General features: G+C 36.7%; 1 protein-coding gene across 2 annotated transcripts in view; it reads right to left on the minus strand.

The window, feature by feature from the left end:
* BMP5 (bone morphogenetic protein 5) overlaps positions 1 to 15,670 on the minus strand; it is a 53,264-nt gene that overhangs the window by 24,386 nt on the left and 13,208 nt on the right. For both annotated transcript variants that reach the window (XM_042895152.1, XM_042895151.1), the window contains one exon: positions 5,337 to 5,529. In XM_042895152.1, the coding sequence (XP_042751086.1) occupies positions 5,337 to 5,529 (193 nt within the window). The remainder of the gene's footprint in view (positions 1 to 5,336; positions 5,530 to 15,670) is intronic.

Genomic DNA, 15,670 nt, shown 5'->3' on the forward strand with positions numbered 1-15,670 from the left:
TATGAATACACAAAATATATAATTGAGACTGTGCATAAAGAATTCATCTTTCAGCACCAGAATGTCTCAGGAACATTAACATTTATAAAACATCTAGTGTAAATGACAAAAAATGTCAAAATCACGTTCAAATTTCAACTAAAATTCAAAGGCATAGTGTGGCTAAAAGAATCTGTTGTCAATAACATATGACAGCAGCGATATCATATAACAAAACATGAATATATGACAATTTCATATTAATACAGATGTTTAGAAAATAAGTCTATATATCAAAGTGGAAATTATATACTGATTCAGTAATGTACTTATTACATTTTAACCCTCAGTTCCCTGGTATATTCTCAAATTCATTCCCATGAAATTTTCCAGTAATTCAGAAGGGCTACTCAGGGGAGTTCGTATAATTGTGTTACTAAATGTTTAGCATGGATCATTTATTTGTTCTGTTTTCACATATCTCCTGAAACAATTGCTTCCAGAACCACATCTGCATTACAAATAATTTACGGCAACGGCGATGCTAAAAACAAGATATTTAACTCTCATCAGTTTCACTTTACACACTTCAACAAAGCAGCATGCATTATTAAAAACTGTTTTCTCCATTGTGCCTTTTAAACTTAAGTCTATTGTTATATAAACCTTTCCCTTCTCTGCCATAAAAAGTAATCAAAACAACAGTGCGCAAGAAGAAATGTTTTACTCTGCATCTAGACTGAACAAGTCAAGGCAAACTTGGCTTACACAGACCTTGGAGTTGTACCGTTAACTTGCAGGCAGCATGAATGTATGTTTAAGGAGGTAAGAGAGACGGCAAGAACAGGCTTTGCGCATAGGAGAATTTAGAATTATGATGTTGCTGTCGCAGTAGTCACAGTCTGCTTAATCACAATGACATGGTAGGAATTTACGGCTTTATCTAGACTAACCACTTTACACGCACTGAAAAGCTCTTATACTGAAAAAACATTTTGTATAGCTCTTGAAACTGTGTTAGTTCAACACATGGGAAAATAAAACCAAATGAGCTCAGACAAGCGCACGTTTGCCTGTACGTGAGAAACAGTTGCAGAATCAGGTTAAAGAGCTCAGCAGCAATGAGTGAATCTTTAGTTATTTATTTATTTGTTTTTAAGAAAATTGTTGGAACTTTTTTAAAATTCATCCTTTTTGCCTTCTTCTACAGGATAATCATTTGCTGAGCTCTTATGGCTCATGTTCCACTAGAACTGTGTGAACGGCCACACAAGGAGAAAACATACCTTTCTCCCTCCAGAGCTAATATGAAAACAGTCTTACAATTCAAAAGAGCCTGACCAACTACTCTAGCACTGAAGAAATTAACAACATACCGCAAGCTCATAAATAGTACTCTCTGGAGTCTTAAATGCCCATTTTTTTCTCTAATAAGCAGTTTTATCAGAACTTTAAAACTGAACAGTTTGATTCTGAATGCGGCAGGCTTTATGACAGTTATTTGTAAATATCTCTTGTACCATTTGGTAAATTTAATAGGAAAGTGTAGAACGATGTGGAATATAAAGTATTACAATATTACAGTGCCATGATTTCTTGTTTTTATTGTCTCCTCCTGGAATACACAATTATTTTCCCATATATATTCTTTTAGCTCCAAACTTTGCTGTGAATGATACAAAAAGTTCTCAAAAGTCAGTGCGTACGATATCTTGATGCTGAATCAGAATACTACTAACAGGGTAACCCAGAAATCCTCGTAAAGAACAAATTCTCCCCGAGGATCTCTTCACAGCATGAAGTTATTTGTATGGCAGTAGAAACTCACATCACTCTGTCTTTAGCACTGTTATGTTCACCTTCCTGCAAGGATCTGGCTGTGATAACAGACGCGAACAGGCAGATTGTTCGTACCCATTTACTTGGCAAATAAACTAAAAATTATCTGTGTGTACTTAGAGGAAATTAGAACTGATTTGCAAGAGAAGATAGTAAAATAGAGAAAAAGACTCCAGATCAGCACCAATGTTTTAGGCCGCATAGCAGTAATTTACTACAGAAATTAAAAATACGTGTCGGAAAAATAATGACTTATTTCAGAATTCATATAAATACTGGGTGAATGCCTGGCCTATCAAAAATCAGTGATTGCTCTGGATTCAGTATACTACCATTAGCTGATGTCACTGAAATTTCTTATCACATTTCACAACATTTTCAATTTTTAAATTCTCCTTTATTCTATGAAGAGAAAGAAGAAAAAACAATCGCATTTAAAATGAAAAACAGCTGCAAATTTTGGCTCTAATTTAAAAAAAAAAAAATCTATTTAAAAATAGTCCACAACACATAATAAAAAAGTAGTGCATTATGTCGTAAATAGCCTGAAATGCAACAATGAACACATACAGGCAGAACACAGCTGATTGGCTTTACCTTTTTGGAGGCTGTTTAAGTTTACTGATCACAGTCTGGACTCAGACGACCAGTTGCCTTCATCAGAAATGCTACCACAGTCAAGAATTTCAGCAGAGGCTATGGGCAGAACGTCTAAGATCCAGATCTCCTGGGTCATTCAGGAAAGTGAAGGTGAAATAAACCATCTCTAAATTCCTTGAAACCCAGCAAAGATTTTGACCAGATCGAAACATGACTACTAGTATGTAATAGGCCATCCCCATAATGTGGTTTCACCTCTCGCCTCATTCCAGAAAGCTGCTCTAGTATCTTAATGACACTTGAGGATTCCCTAATGTGGGAAGAATCCTTGGGGTTTAGTTAAATTAGTGGCTAGCTGCCATTAGATCATGAACAAGGATTTGGCCTGTTGGAGCACATTACTTTCGTCATGAGAAAAGATCAGGGTAGGAGTACATTGGCAGGGCTGAATAGAAAAGTTGCCTTGCCATTGGCAATGCTTTACATATTCCCTTAGAACAAACAGAAAATTTCAATCTCAAAGACTGTAATTTTAGCAAACTCCGAATGAATTCAATGCACGCATTTCAGCAGCTTCTCCAAAGACAGAAAAATGTCTGAAACTACAAAGACTGCAACACAGAACCCATAAACCCTGACCATGCCTTGCCCAAAAGGACAGCAGAACCCGTAACAGATTGCATAATCCTACTGGGCACCCCCATTTCCCATTCAGAGCAAAGAAAGGTGGAGGGCCAGGGTCAAATTAAGCAGTTCTGCTGTGGTATGACTAGCAGGAGTGTGGAGCACTCCAGAGCTACAGAAATATTTGCACCTAAATCTGAAAATTTTACAACTAAAGTCTTATGTCTTGATATAGGACAAAACTGAGGTGACAAAGTCATGACTAACGCTACTGAAGTCTGGATCCCAAGGCAAAAAATAATGTAACTTTATTGCAGTGATAAAATATGCTTAGGAGTTCTTCTGATCAGAGATACTGAGAAGCAAGTGGGAAAAGTTCCTTGTTTCAAATATGAGCACTGTAGAGGTTATGAGGTTGTGGATTTCTCCAATCCCAACATTAAAGCATTTGCCATCATATGCTGCACATATAAGTGGAGACTGAAGAGAAACACTTGAATAAGACTAAGTCTAATAAGTCTAAGTCTGAAATTTCCTTAGATAGAATAGGGAAAAGCCAATGGACGGTGTGTCATTGCATGTGTACTCTTCCCACATCATGATTCCATCTGAACACGTGGGGTTATTAGGCTAGTGAATGGAAATACATACATATTTTTAAAAAATGTTTATAAATAGAAATAGTGATTTTACTATCTTAGAAAAGTAGATAAGATATTGAAAGAAATCGTGAGTATTCTTCAGTGGTTTCATAGGGACAACTGTCATTTAACAGGTCAGATGTTTATTAAAGTTTCGTCTTGCTTCAGAGGAGTAAGTGACTTTGCCTTCTCTAAAATAAAACAGAAGCAACTTAATGAAAAAAAAAAAAAACAACATACAAATAAAGAAACCCATTAAAGTGGATTAGAAAACTAACTTTTCCCACTTGTTTTTAAAAAAACGTCTGTTGATTTTGCAAGTAAAGAGCTTTCAACATCCCAACCCTGACATATGCTCTTCAAAAATATATATATTTTTTCCTTCCAGTTTCATTCTTTCCTCCAAAAAGTTTCTTTTGGAACCTACAACAACAGAACTTTTGCAAGTTAAGCACAGAGGAAAAAAAAATATCCTGCACTGTTCTATTTCTGCACAATGTAGTAAGAAAGCAGAAGATACTCTGCAAGGATAAGTGTTTTCCCTTCTGTTGGTTCTGCTCCATTGACAAAAAACAACTCCTCTTTATAGTCATAAAATGTTTATAATTTGACGGTCAGAGATCTCACCTGGAAGGTACGAGCTCAGGGTTCTGTGAGCAGCAAAGAGATTTGAACTCTGGCCCAGCCTTTGAGCTACCTGATGATAGAGCGCTTGATGCTTTGCAAGTTTCTGCTACCATTTCCGCTGCCTTTGCTAGACATTGCCAGAATAGAAATGTGTTGTCTGTTCCAAGATGAGGGAGGTTTTTATTTAACTCATAACAATTTTTCTTTCTCGCTTTGCTTAAACATTAAAGACATTAAACAATTTAATTTTAAAATTTTCACCAATCTAGGTAAAAACTCCAATACTTTGTGGACATGCCGTTTTTTTTTTCAGAAGCATCTTTGTGGAACTGCTACTACTTTTTAATGGGAATTTTGGGATATTTATCTACTTTGCCTTGTCAAATCTGGTCATTTACATGGCTGTTGCACAGTCCTGGAAATATGTCCCACGCTGTTACGCAAACATAGGATCAGATATTTGCTCATGTGTAATGTCTATGCGTTTTAGTTCTTAGTTATTGTACGCAGCAAGTGTTAAGTGTCTGTATGTCATCTTAAAGGCAGTGCCTGATTCAATCTTTCAGTTACATTCTGCAGAATACTAAAACACGCTTGCGAAAAAAAACCTTCAAAAGTCAGCAAAATTGAACAGTCTATCTGCCTGTAAGGAACTATCTGAATCTTGGCTTGTAGTACCTCAGTGTCAGCAAATGGTGTATTTACCAAATCCAGACGCTTACACTGTGCATATGATTCCACCATTTGTTCACTGAGAACATGAACCCTCACCCTCTCTGTATATGGGCAGACTGTTTGGTGAGGCTGGAAATGCAACTCCATAAACCTGGAATAAATTATGTTGAAGATAAGTTTTGTTCTTGCTCAGTTTTTGTTGACGTTGCCTAGGAATTAATGCAACACAAACCACAGGGACAGCAATAATGCCTTGCCAAGGGCACGCTTATGATCAGTTATCACCTCTCAAATTCAGATAGAAATCTGGAACATTACTGCAGGCATAATATGCTCATGCCGACATGATACCTGTTGGGATACTCCTTGATGATCTGATAAATGCTAATCTGAATTGTTTCGTTCTCAAACCGGCTGTTGCTTCGATCTTTATATATCCGGAATTCAGCTGCTGTCACTGCTTCTCCATGTGGGATTTGAGTGAGGTCAAACCGAAATTCCTTGTAGTGCCTTCGCTGGTGGGAGAAGTCCTTGTCTCTTTCAACTGTTAGAGAAAGAATTGAATGCAAATTAAAGTGGTGAATACCGATTTCCCATGACTAATGGAGCATTCCCCGTGCTTAGGAGTAAACAAACAGGACAATATAAAACTGTGGAAATAATAAAACCACAAGCTCAGACATACTTCCAGTTAAAGGAAATTCCACAAGCCAAATGTCTTCAGTTCAAAAGGAAAAACCCTCAGTGGGTTTTATACAAATTCCAGAAGCCGGAGTGGAAAGAATATCAAAAAAAAAAAGCTGAAAGAGGGCATGTTGTAAAGTAACTAGAAATATGGACAAACTTAAAGCTGCAGAAGGACTTAGGACTTCAGTTTAGTTGCAAGCACAGCAGCAGTAATATCAGAGAAATAGATGCCTTTTGAAAGTGCTACTCATCACTAATGTCTAGGCAGATGAGGGGAATGCTGATCACTCCCTCTTAAAATAACAAATTCTGAAGTAGTGCTGAAGTGCACTACAACACCATATATTCAAGAAATGGTCACATCATGTAAATCACATCATGTAAATTAACACATGCTGCAGTCTAATGGCATCTGCTTCATCATGCCAGCGGTCAGAAGGAGCCATGAATCAGGGCTGAGAGGCAAAATGGTGTTGAACCCCTGCACGGGCAGGGTTGCTCCTGGCTGGAGAGGTCTCTCTGAGAGGCAGTGGCTGCACAGGGCCACTGCCAATGTTTATGACACCACAGTTCCAAAACAACTAATTTTTTTCTTCCCTAGGTCAGGAGTGGATGGGGATATAAGTTGACTTCAATGTACAGCTGTACTGGGGGTTGCTCAGGTATCTGCTGCAGTCCTGACCCTGAGTTAGGTGCTAGTCCCACCAAGGAATATCTGTTCTGATGCAGCAAGGGAACCCACAGGGCTCAGTGCTGGCCGATTACTATCTCATGGGATGAACGCCAGATTTTACAGACGCAAAAGGGAAAATCATCCACGGTTTTCCTTCCTAGAAATGTAACACTGACCTCTAAAAAAAGTTGTGCTCCGGCCCTGCAGCAGTGAAGTTTCACTTTCCTCCTGATTTGACTAATGGTGGACAAAGCCTGACACACAGAGCTAAAGGTTTGTGACTGCGCCCAGCTTCAGTAAATGCTCCCTCATACAACTCCTGCTCTCCTACTGAGTTTTGGTAATCACTGTCTTCAGATCCTGGGAAGGAACAACATGAGTCCTGAAAAATTGTAGGCACAGATTACTACCTTATATTTATGAACAATAAAATGTCTTCATTATTAGAGTGTATTTATATTTAGATGTTCATGTCTGTGTGTACACTGACACTATTTCATCTACATACACAAGGCATATCTGTTTGTATATATTTGCTGCTTGCGTTATTATAATGCACATGTCTTACAAAGCAGAAATGTGCTGAAAGAAAATGCTATGTTTTGGAGCTGCTGTTTAAGGGCACAGTCAAGGATGTGTTAAAATGAAAATCACTGAAGCAAAAGCTTTTGCACTTTTTTTTTCAGAGCAGCAGTCACCTGTGGTCATCTAGCTAGAGTCCTGTAGAACACTTCACATACATCCTTTCAAAAATGTTCACTATCTTTGTTTTCATGAGAATTTTTTTTTGGAAGTGTCCAAAAGGACGTTGCCTTACAAATCACCAAAAATAAAATAGATAGGTTATAAGAACATTTTGTCTTCAGTGAAAATGAACTTTCCCTTGGCTGACAAACGGAAAATTGTCTGCTAGCTGCAAGGTTTACTTGGCTCAACTGTGTATTTAGCTTACGTGGTTTGCCATCTTACACTATGCAGAAAAAGTAAAACAGAAAAGAGGCAGAAGCATGTAAACGGGCTGCTCTGTACCTGGAGATGAATGGGCTGCTACTGAAGAGAAACAGGATACAGTCTATTTAGCAGCTCTGCTGCTCAGCTCTAAGCTGTGAGATATACACAGAGATCTAGCTTGAGGTTTGGGGTCTGTTTGCCTTTTTTTTTAATGTGCATGTAAAGCCTTTCATTTCTGAGAGAACTTGGCAGAGATTAACATATGCAAATGCACTGAACTGTGGAGGATTTTTCGAGCATAGAGTCTGCCACAAGTTTCTAATGTTGTAGCTGAGGGTTGCTGAGCTAATGTAGAATAGATTATGTCCATAATCTGCAAATGAAAAATATATTAATGCCAGAATTAATGTAGCAACAATATCTTGCATTAGTATTTATTCAACAAGTATTTACCAGCTTTCATGGGTAATTAAGCACAACTCACTGTGAGTAAGCACTGGAGAATTAGGCTCTGAATAAAAGTTTTAAACGCCAGTACTCCTGGCCTGAGCTGTTTTTATTTGGGTTTGAGGTTTCTTTCTGTCTAGTTTCTTACAAAGTACATTCTAATTAATAACATTAGTTTGGAAAAAGCAGTTGTCTCCATGTACACTACAGTTTGGACACAAACCTCTATGACACAGTGCGATAACCACTGATGGGATTCTCTCATGAGCGCTTACTGCTCATGAGCTCAACTGCTGAAAGAACACTGATAGCCCTTGTCTGTTGAGCCCCAAATTACAGTTAACTTAGATATTATGTATCCATGTATACCCAAGGAAGAGAAAATATTGCCATCTGAAAGGATTGCAATTTCAAAATTTCCTTAGGCCTCTACTTGGCAGGACAGAATTGGCAAGCAAGGCAGGACCCGGGAGTAGAAATAGCCTCCAAAAATGAAGGGGTGTGTAAAACAGGCACTAAAATCCATGAAAAATCTTGAGTCCAGGGAAGTCCCACCCTCTGCATTGAAGCCAGAATCTCAAACCATACATTTCTGTAGGCCAATGTACAAAACATTAAAAACAATTTTATTGTATTTAGAAAAGTGAAGATTTTATATCATATAGCAGACTGGAAAAAAGCAATCACAATCATGTTGCAGCATTGTCTAGTGTCTACAATGACGAATTATAAAAGAGAAATGTTATTTAATGAGTATTTTAGTGCTAAAAATAAGATACAAATCTAGCTCTCTTGTGCATCTAATAAATGCTTTGTTAGGGAAGACACTGAATGCACGGTAAGCCGTCCATCAGATCCTTTGCATCACTGAAATGGCATTAAGTGCAGCAGGGCACTATGTCTCAAGTATTTCTATTTTAAATGTGACAGCTTTTCAGGACTGGCAGTCCGAAAAATACCATTCAAGATTGGGAAGTATTCAGTTCTTCCAGATCATTCTCATGTCATTCCAGCTCTGCTCAGTTCATCTGCCAAAATGCATCTCTGCGGGACAGATCACAGCATCTAAAAACCAGTTGACCAGAATATCAGGAAGTCCTTTTTTAACCATTGAAAGTCCATAATTTTTGTAATTAAAAAGGACTGGGATATCAGGTCAGTGCTGATTACAACAAAATTCTTCATCTGCTCTCGCTGATCAGGAGCACTGGCTTTTTGCACTGGTATTCTCATACCACCTGAAACTAATATATTCAGCGCTATGGTTACATCAGAAAAATCATAGCTCAGGGGAATATCACAAACACCTGTGTGTGTAAGATAGGAAAGAATGATATTTTCCACCCATGTGGCTCACTGATGAAATATTCATACTGTATTAACACTCACCCCAATCCAGAAGGAATGAAGAGGAGTCTACACCACAAAGATATTCTGAAAAAAGGGTTATCTGTTATATGAAAATATTGTGCACTGATTTCCATTAATAAAAATATGAAGCACGTAGGTGGAAGAACAGTGCAGTAAATAATCAGTGTATTACCAATTCAGCTACAAATGTCTAATTGACTGTTGACTGAGCTTAAAAAAAAGTTGAAAGTGCTAGCAAGAAGTTTATGTTGTAGTGCATGGGACTATTATGCATGCACTTTCATTGGCAATTAGCTCCCCACTTATGTATTTCACTTTTCCTAAAGAGGTTGTGGTGACATGTATGGAAAGTGAAAGCTTTTTCAGCAAGTGGGGAGCAAACTAAGGCCAGGTTGTAACAAGCTGATTTTACTACATAAGGTCCAAGAATCCCATCTGGATTCATGAATCGTGAAGCTTCTTTAATCAACTTAATGTTTAACCACTACATATACATGCCAAGGCAAAGAAAGGGTCTTGCAGACCGTGTAACTATAAGAGACCATTTGCACTAATCTCACTGAATTTCACTGTTTAATTCTGGATTCTTTGTATAAGCACTAAGTAAACCAGTCAGTTTTAATCACTTCAAGGTGATAAAGGTTACAGTAAGCCGATACACTACAAACGACACTTGTTTACATCTTGAATATAATGAAATGATAGTTTATCTACAGTGAACACTTGTGGTTATCTGACAGAAACAGGTCAAAGGTTCCAGGCGTTTTCTCCTGAAATTACTCAGCGCTGCCTCTAATGACTGATAATTGAAAGCAGAGGCTGGAAATATCAAATGTGGTAGGTGACAGATAAGCAACAGATTAATGCAAGTACTCTGTTACAGGACACTAAGAGGTCAGAGGCCCTAGGAATTAGCTATTGTGCTACTGTGAAAAGACAGACATCAAATAGCTATTTACCTCATCGCTGTGCTCTCCAGCATTCAAATCCTAGAAACCCATTCAAGACTATTAAACATCAGTCTATGTTAGTGACAATGCTTTTTACAAAATATGGCAAAAAAATAGAGTGTGTTGACAAGGGAAAAAATGCAATCCATGAGCCGAATGAAAGATTCTTTGATACGACAGATGTCAAGATTTTAACAAAGTGCATCACAGAGAATTTAAGAACCACATTAAGCAAAACATCATTCTCAGCTGAGGAGATCAGAAAACAGACTTTTAAAAATAAATGTGTTAAATCTTTGTAATTTTGTGCAGGCTTTTTGGCTGCTGAATAAAAACATTAACTTTAAAAAATTTCAGCTTAACTCAGCAAATACACTTTTCTTCTTTTTACTTCTCAAAATGCAAAATCTAATTCAAATTTTATTGAAGTACATGGCAGTCTTTTATATCTATCTGTTAGACTTTGAATAAGAATTAAGCTTCCAGAAAGGTCTTAAAATGAGTGCGCTTTTAAAAGTCAAGTGTAAAGAAAAATATTCTCCTAATGATAATTAAAAAAAAAAAAAAAAACAGAAAAAGAAAATACTTGCCTTAGTGATGCTGCTTTGTTAAAGATTTAATTGCTTTTATAAAACTATAAGAATTGCAATCAAGGCTATTTTGACTTAGAAGTCAAAATTCATATAAATAGTCATTTGTATTCAGAAGAATGTTTCAGACATCAGAGCCTGATACTGTCACTAGAGAGCCACTTCTGTTTGTTAAGAGTCAACTGTCTTGCACCAGTCCATAACAAGAGACAAGTTTATCTACCTTTCCCCTTTAGTCAACCGCTCCAGACCAGAGGAATAAGAGATAGCCCCTTCTCAACAGACATTTCAACCCATGGCAGCTATTTTCAATGACAAGATCCTGACTGCCACAATATTGAGTAGCTCAGTAATGGGGCATCCTGGGCCACCTTCAAACATAAAACAGGAGTTGGTAAAACTGAAAAAAAAAAAAAAAAATCATTTCTGTTCTCACATCTTTTTTGTTTTCCTAATGTTTATTTTACTGATAAAAGGCATCTACTAGATAATCGTTCATCTGAGTTTTTTGACCACAGAGCTTCAGAATCATATGCCCACTTGCCTGATCTCTTAATGCCTAGTTTTCTGCATTTCTTTTCACATTGCAACCCATTTTCATCAGCAGAGAAAGGGAGGGCTTAGATCCCCATTTGTACTTTGCGACCACTAATAAGGAAAGGTAGGTGACTGAGACTTAAAATATCATCCTTTTCCTTCTGATTTTTCTCCCTAGATTGAGGTGGAAAACAAAACTACATTCTCTGTTTCCTTGGTGAACAATCTATTAGAGAAATAAAAAGTGAATGAAGATGTGGTCATTATCATCTGGTTCTTTCATGAAAATATGTTGCAGAGGCTTCAGTGTTGCCAATGCAGGTTCCTTAGCTGTGTTCAGAACGTGCCTTCTGAATCAAGATCTTTTGGGACTTATCTCTGCACAAAATGGATCAACTGATACTCAGATCCCAAGAACAGTTGTACTGGGATACCTTAGGTCAGAAGTGTAGGCAGCTGATAACAGGTGATCTCAAAATTACCAGCATTTTTGAGTGCATTTCATTCATGTCCTATCATAAACACCAAATGCATCCATCAGGGTTTTAGTCCACTTTATAATTTGGATCCCTTCTTAAATGCAAAAGCATCTTAGAAGCAAAATTATTTATGTAATCAGTGAGAATTTTCTTTAATTGAGTAGGGTAAGTCTCCAGAAATCTTATTTTTTTTCATTGCACCAGTTCACTTAAAAAAAAAAAAAAGAAAAAAAAAAGTGTTATTACTATATTTTTTAGTTTCTCTGTATTTATTATTATTAGGTTGGTTTTATTTAAAGTAATTAAAGAGTTACAGATGTGGTTTTGAAAGAGTGATGCAAATCCCTTTTACAAAATATATATTTTCTTATTGAAACAGAAAGTTGAAGGCTTGTAGGTCACACTCACACGTTTGGAGTTATTTCACTAAAGTATTTTCAGTCAATTATTGGCATCAGTGAGCAGTGTTTGGTTGTTTTGGTTAACTAAATTAGAGACAGAAAATTTGATGAAATACTACGCAGTTAGTGGCAGCTTCAGTAAATGAGAAATCGTCTATTGTTTCCTAAATCCAGGCTTTTAATGGTGGAATAACTCTTCCATAATTCCACAAAATTACTAAACCCTATGAATTGCAAAGCAATTCAAGGAAGATAAAGTCAATAAGAAAACTTTCAGTCACTGCAACTGAGTTTAGAGCCAAGGTGAAAAGGAAAACTGTAACTTAAAATAATAATAATAATAAAAAAATACTTTGCATGGACTTTTTTCAAGCACACATTGGTTTTCATTCTTTATCTTTCACAGAAAAAAAAATGTTTCAATAATATATAACATATATATATATAATATAAATATAATGTATAATAATATATAACAGAATTAAGTTAGAATATACCCAAAAATTTAGTATTACATTTTTGAGTATGACCAGAGAAGTACTGTTCTATTATTAAAATTTTAAGTTCCTACTTTTATTGTTGCAGTTTATAAGATTAGATAGATTTATATTAATTAGCAATAAATAGACAAATAGTTTGAATGTTTTGAAGTTCATGTTAAGGGAGACCTTCAAATGATGTGATATGATATCTACTTTCTAATTCCCTCAAAGCCTTCCTACATATATTCAACTCTAGTAAGGGGTAGGCAGTGTCTAGACAAATAACAGAAGAATTTACAAAGACATAGCAAAATATAAGAGCATATATAAAAAGAATTTTTTTTTTTTTCCTGGAATAATTTTAACAACTAAAACTCAGTAGTTAAAAGCTTTTACCGTTCCTCATGAGCACAAAGGATTTCTCAGGAACCGCAGAGCAATGCCTTCCAGCGGTATTTATAACCGCAGAACTAAACATATACCTGGGCCGAAGAGGCATAACTGAGCTCTGCTATCTCAGTTATAGTCTCCCAGATGTTCTCTACACCATGAGAATATCTATGATGCTTTTCTTTTCTTTTTTTTCCACACTGTCCAAAATATGGGACAAAATACTTGTTTTAATGAAATTGCTGGTCTTCATTCAATAGCCAATGTTTTGTTGAAAATGTTACTGGTAAACATGTGGTATTCATTCAATTTACTGTTTTCTGTGTCTTCCAAGTCAAATGCACTTGCTCGGCAAGTCAAAACAAGTGCTACACTGCAGCTACTCCAGCGATAATTAAATGCTGGAAGGATTTCAGTTGCTGATACAGAATAAGTGGAAAAACAGAAACCTGCTTTTCTTATGCAGTTCTGATGCTGGCCAATGCAACAGTAGGAATAAGTAACCTGAATAAAGAGGTTGGATGACTGCTGCTATAACAGAGCTTTGGAAGTGAACAGTACCGTGAGAGTCTATGCCAGGATATTATCACAGTCTGAATACAAAGGAATATAAATATAAAGGAATATAAAGCCACTCTTCACAATCTATTTTTTATTTCTAGTTTTTACAGTATAGTAGAATAGTACAGTATAGAACTAGATGATCTTTAAAGTCCCTTCCAACCTAAGCTATTCTTTGATGGTTCTCTATCCATCAACTTCTTGAACGTAAAACTTCACCATAACACAAAACACAGAAAAAGACAGTCAGCATACATGTCCTTTATAGCTCTATTAATAATGGCAGAATGTATCTCACTTGAATCTTTCATAAATTTAGTAGCTGAAAGCCCAGGTCATCACAGCTTTGGGGGATAACAGTAACAGGTCTTACCAGGACATCATATTTTGGGCAGTCTGTTAGAAATGTGTGCCAAAAGAGGGACACATTACAACCAAATATCTAGGGGAAGGCAATGAAGACAGGATGGGGTGCAGTTTGCCTTAACATATGGAACAAGGAGAAGCCTGTGATTTCCTTAAGTCATCCAGTTGCCAAAGAACTCTGATCTTAAATATCTATTTTACAAATGCATAGCCACTGCATTTTTGGTTGTGTTCATTTTCATCAGTGAAAATCATCTTTACTTCAAAATGTAGAACCGATTAGAGAAAAAATATTCAGTTCTGAGCTAATGCATAGATAAATTAACTAATCCTCATTGCAACATGACCAAAAGTTGTTAATTTTTTCTGCACTTTCAATGACATTTGTCACTGCTTTGGCAAACCACTGTATTTTGATATCTTCTGTCAATAGACTTCCGTTTTTATTTGTATGTAATTTTGCTTTTCTCTAATCACAAATTGTCACAAAGAAAACTAACAATTATTCCCAGGTTTCTGACTGTGTGTGAAAGTCAGGATGTCAGATCAACACAACCTTGAGGTTAACAAATGACAGAAAAAAGAAATCCCTCTTGAGTTCAGCTGCAAATGAGTAGGAACAAAAGTTATACCTCTGGGATCCAATGGTCAGAAAATAGGTGTAAGTTATAACTGTTTTGACACTGTAGAAGTATACAGATGGAACATAACTTCTGAGCAGGGTGAAAGGTCATATATCATCATAGGCCAACTGGCAGGGGAGTAAAACTAAACATTAAAGCACAGTCTAGCTTCCCACATCTTCTTAGTTCTGCACATGTTAACCCTCTGCTGCTCACTTCTACCCAATGGTGCCAAGTAACTCCACCATCACCATTTTGTTCATGTTGTCTAGAAAGCTCCAGCTATTTCCTGTGGTGGATTTTGTCCTGAGAGCATCCATGGAATTCTGCACATTGAAATGGATGTGACCAGATACACTATTTTCTGCTTAGCCTCACATCTGAGTTTTTTAATACTACCCATATGCATTAACACTGACTAAACATTCAATAAAAATCAGCTGTAACAATTACAAGGAAGGAAGACCTTGGGAGCATCTCATTCAGAGTAAAGAAAGGCCTGTTACATATAACTGTTTTGACAGCCAGTTTAGGAGCAAACCATGGTTTTAACAGCTTCTTACACTAATTCAGACAGCACCCTCAGCTCTGGTGGTCTAATCTGATCATAATTAATTCATCATGAGGAGAGATTATTTCACCTACAAATAATCCCCCATACTGAGTAAGTACACTCACTGCAAAGTAAAAAACACTTGTGTTGTTTTTTTTCAGAGTTAATGAATATTTCGATCCTCTTTTAGGACAGGAACTAATTGACTGTTAATAAATTGCAAGTTCTCTGTATTGGCCATCCAGCATTAGGCCTGCACTGTCAGAAAAATTAAAAACAGACTTCACAGAAAGCATTTGTGCCATGAAAAAGCTCAGATTAGTTATAGGTAAGACAACAACAAGTGAGCATCCCTCACAGTAAGTTATTTTGGACAGACTGGGGAAGAAAGATCCAGGAGTATCAAAATGACTTTAAAAAAAAAGTAAATTAGGAATGATTAAGGTCAGGGTAGAAGATGAAGATAAGAACCTTCTTTGTGATCACAGAATCACAGACAGGGTGGCAGGAACCTCTAGGTTCATCTGATCCCACCCTGGCTCCAGCAGGGGCACTCAGAGCAGGGTGCCCAAGACCATGTCCAGATGGATGTACCTGAATCATTCTTACATTCTCACTGTAATT

Source organism: Lagopus leucura, unplaced genomic scaffold (assembly GCF_019238085.1).
Source record: "Lagopus leucura isolate 7727_CA_CO unplaced genomic scaffold, USGS_WTPT01 Super-Scaffold_73, whole genome shotgun sequence".
NCBI lineage: Eukaryota > Metazoa > Chordata > Aves > Galliformes > Phasianidae > Lagopus > Lagopus leucura.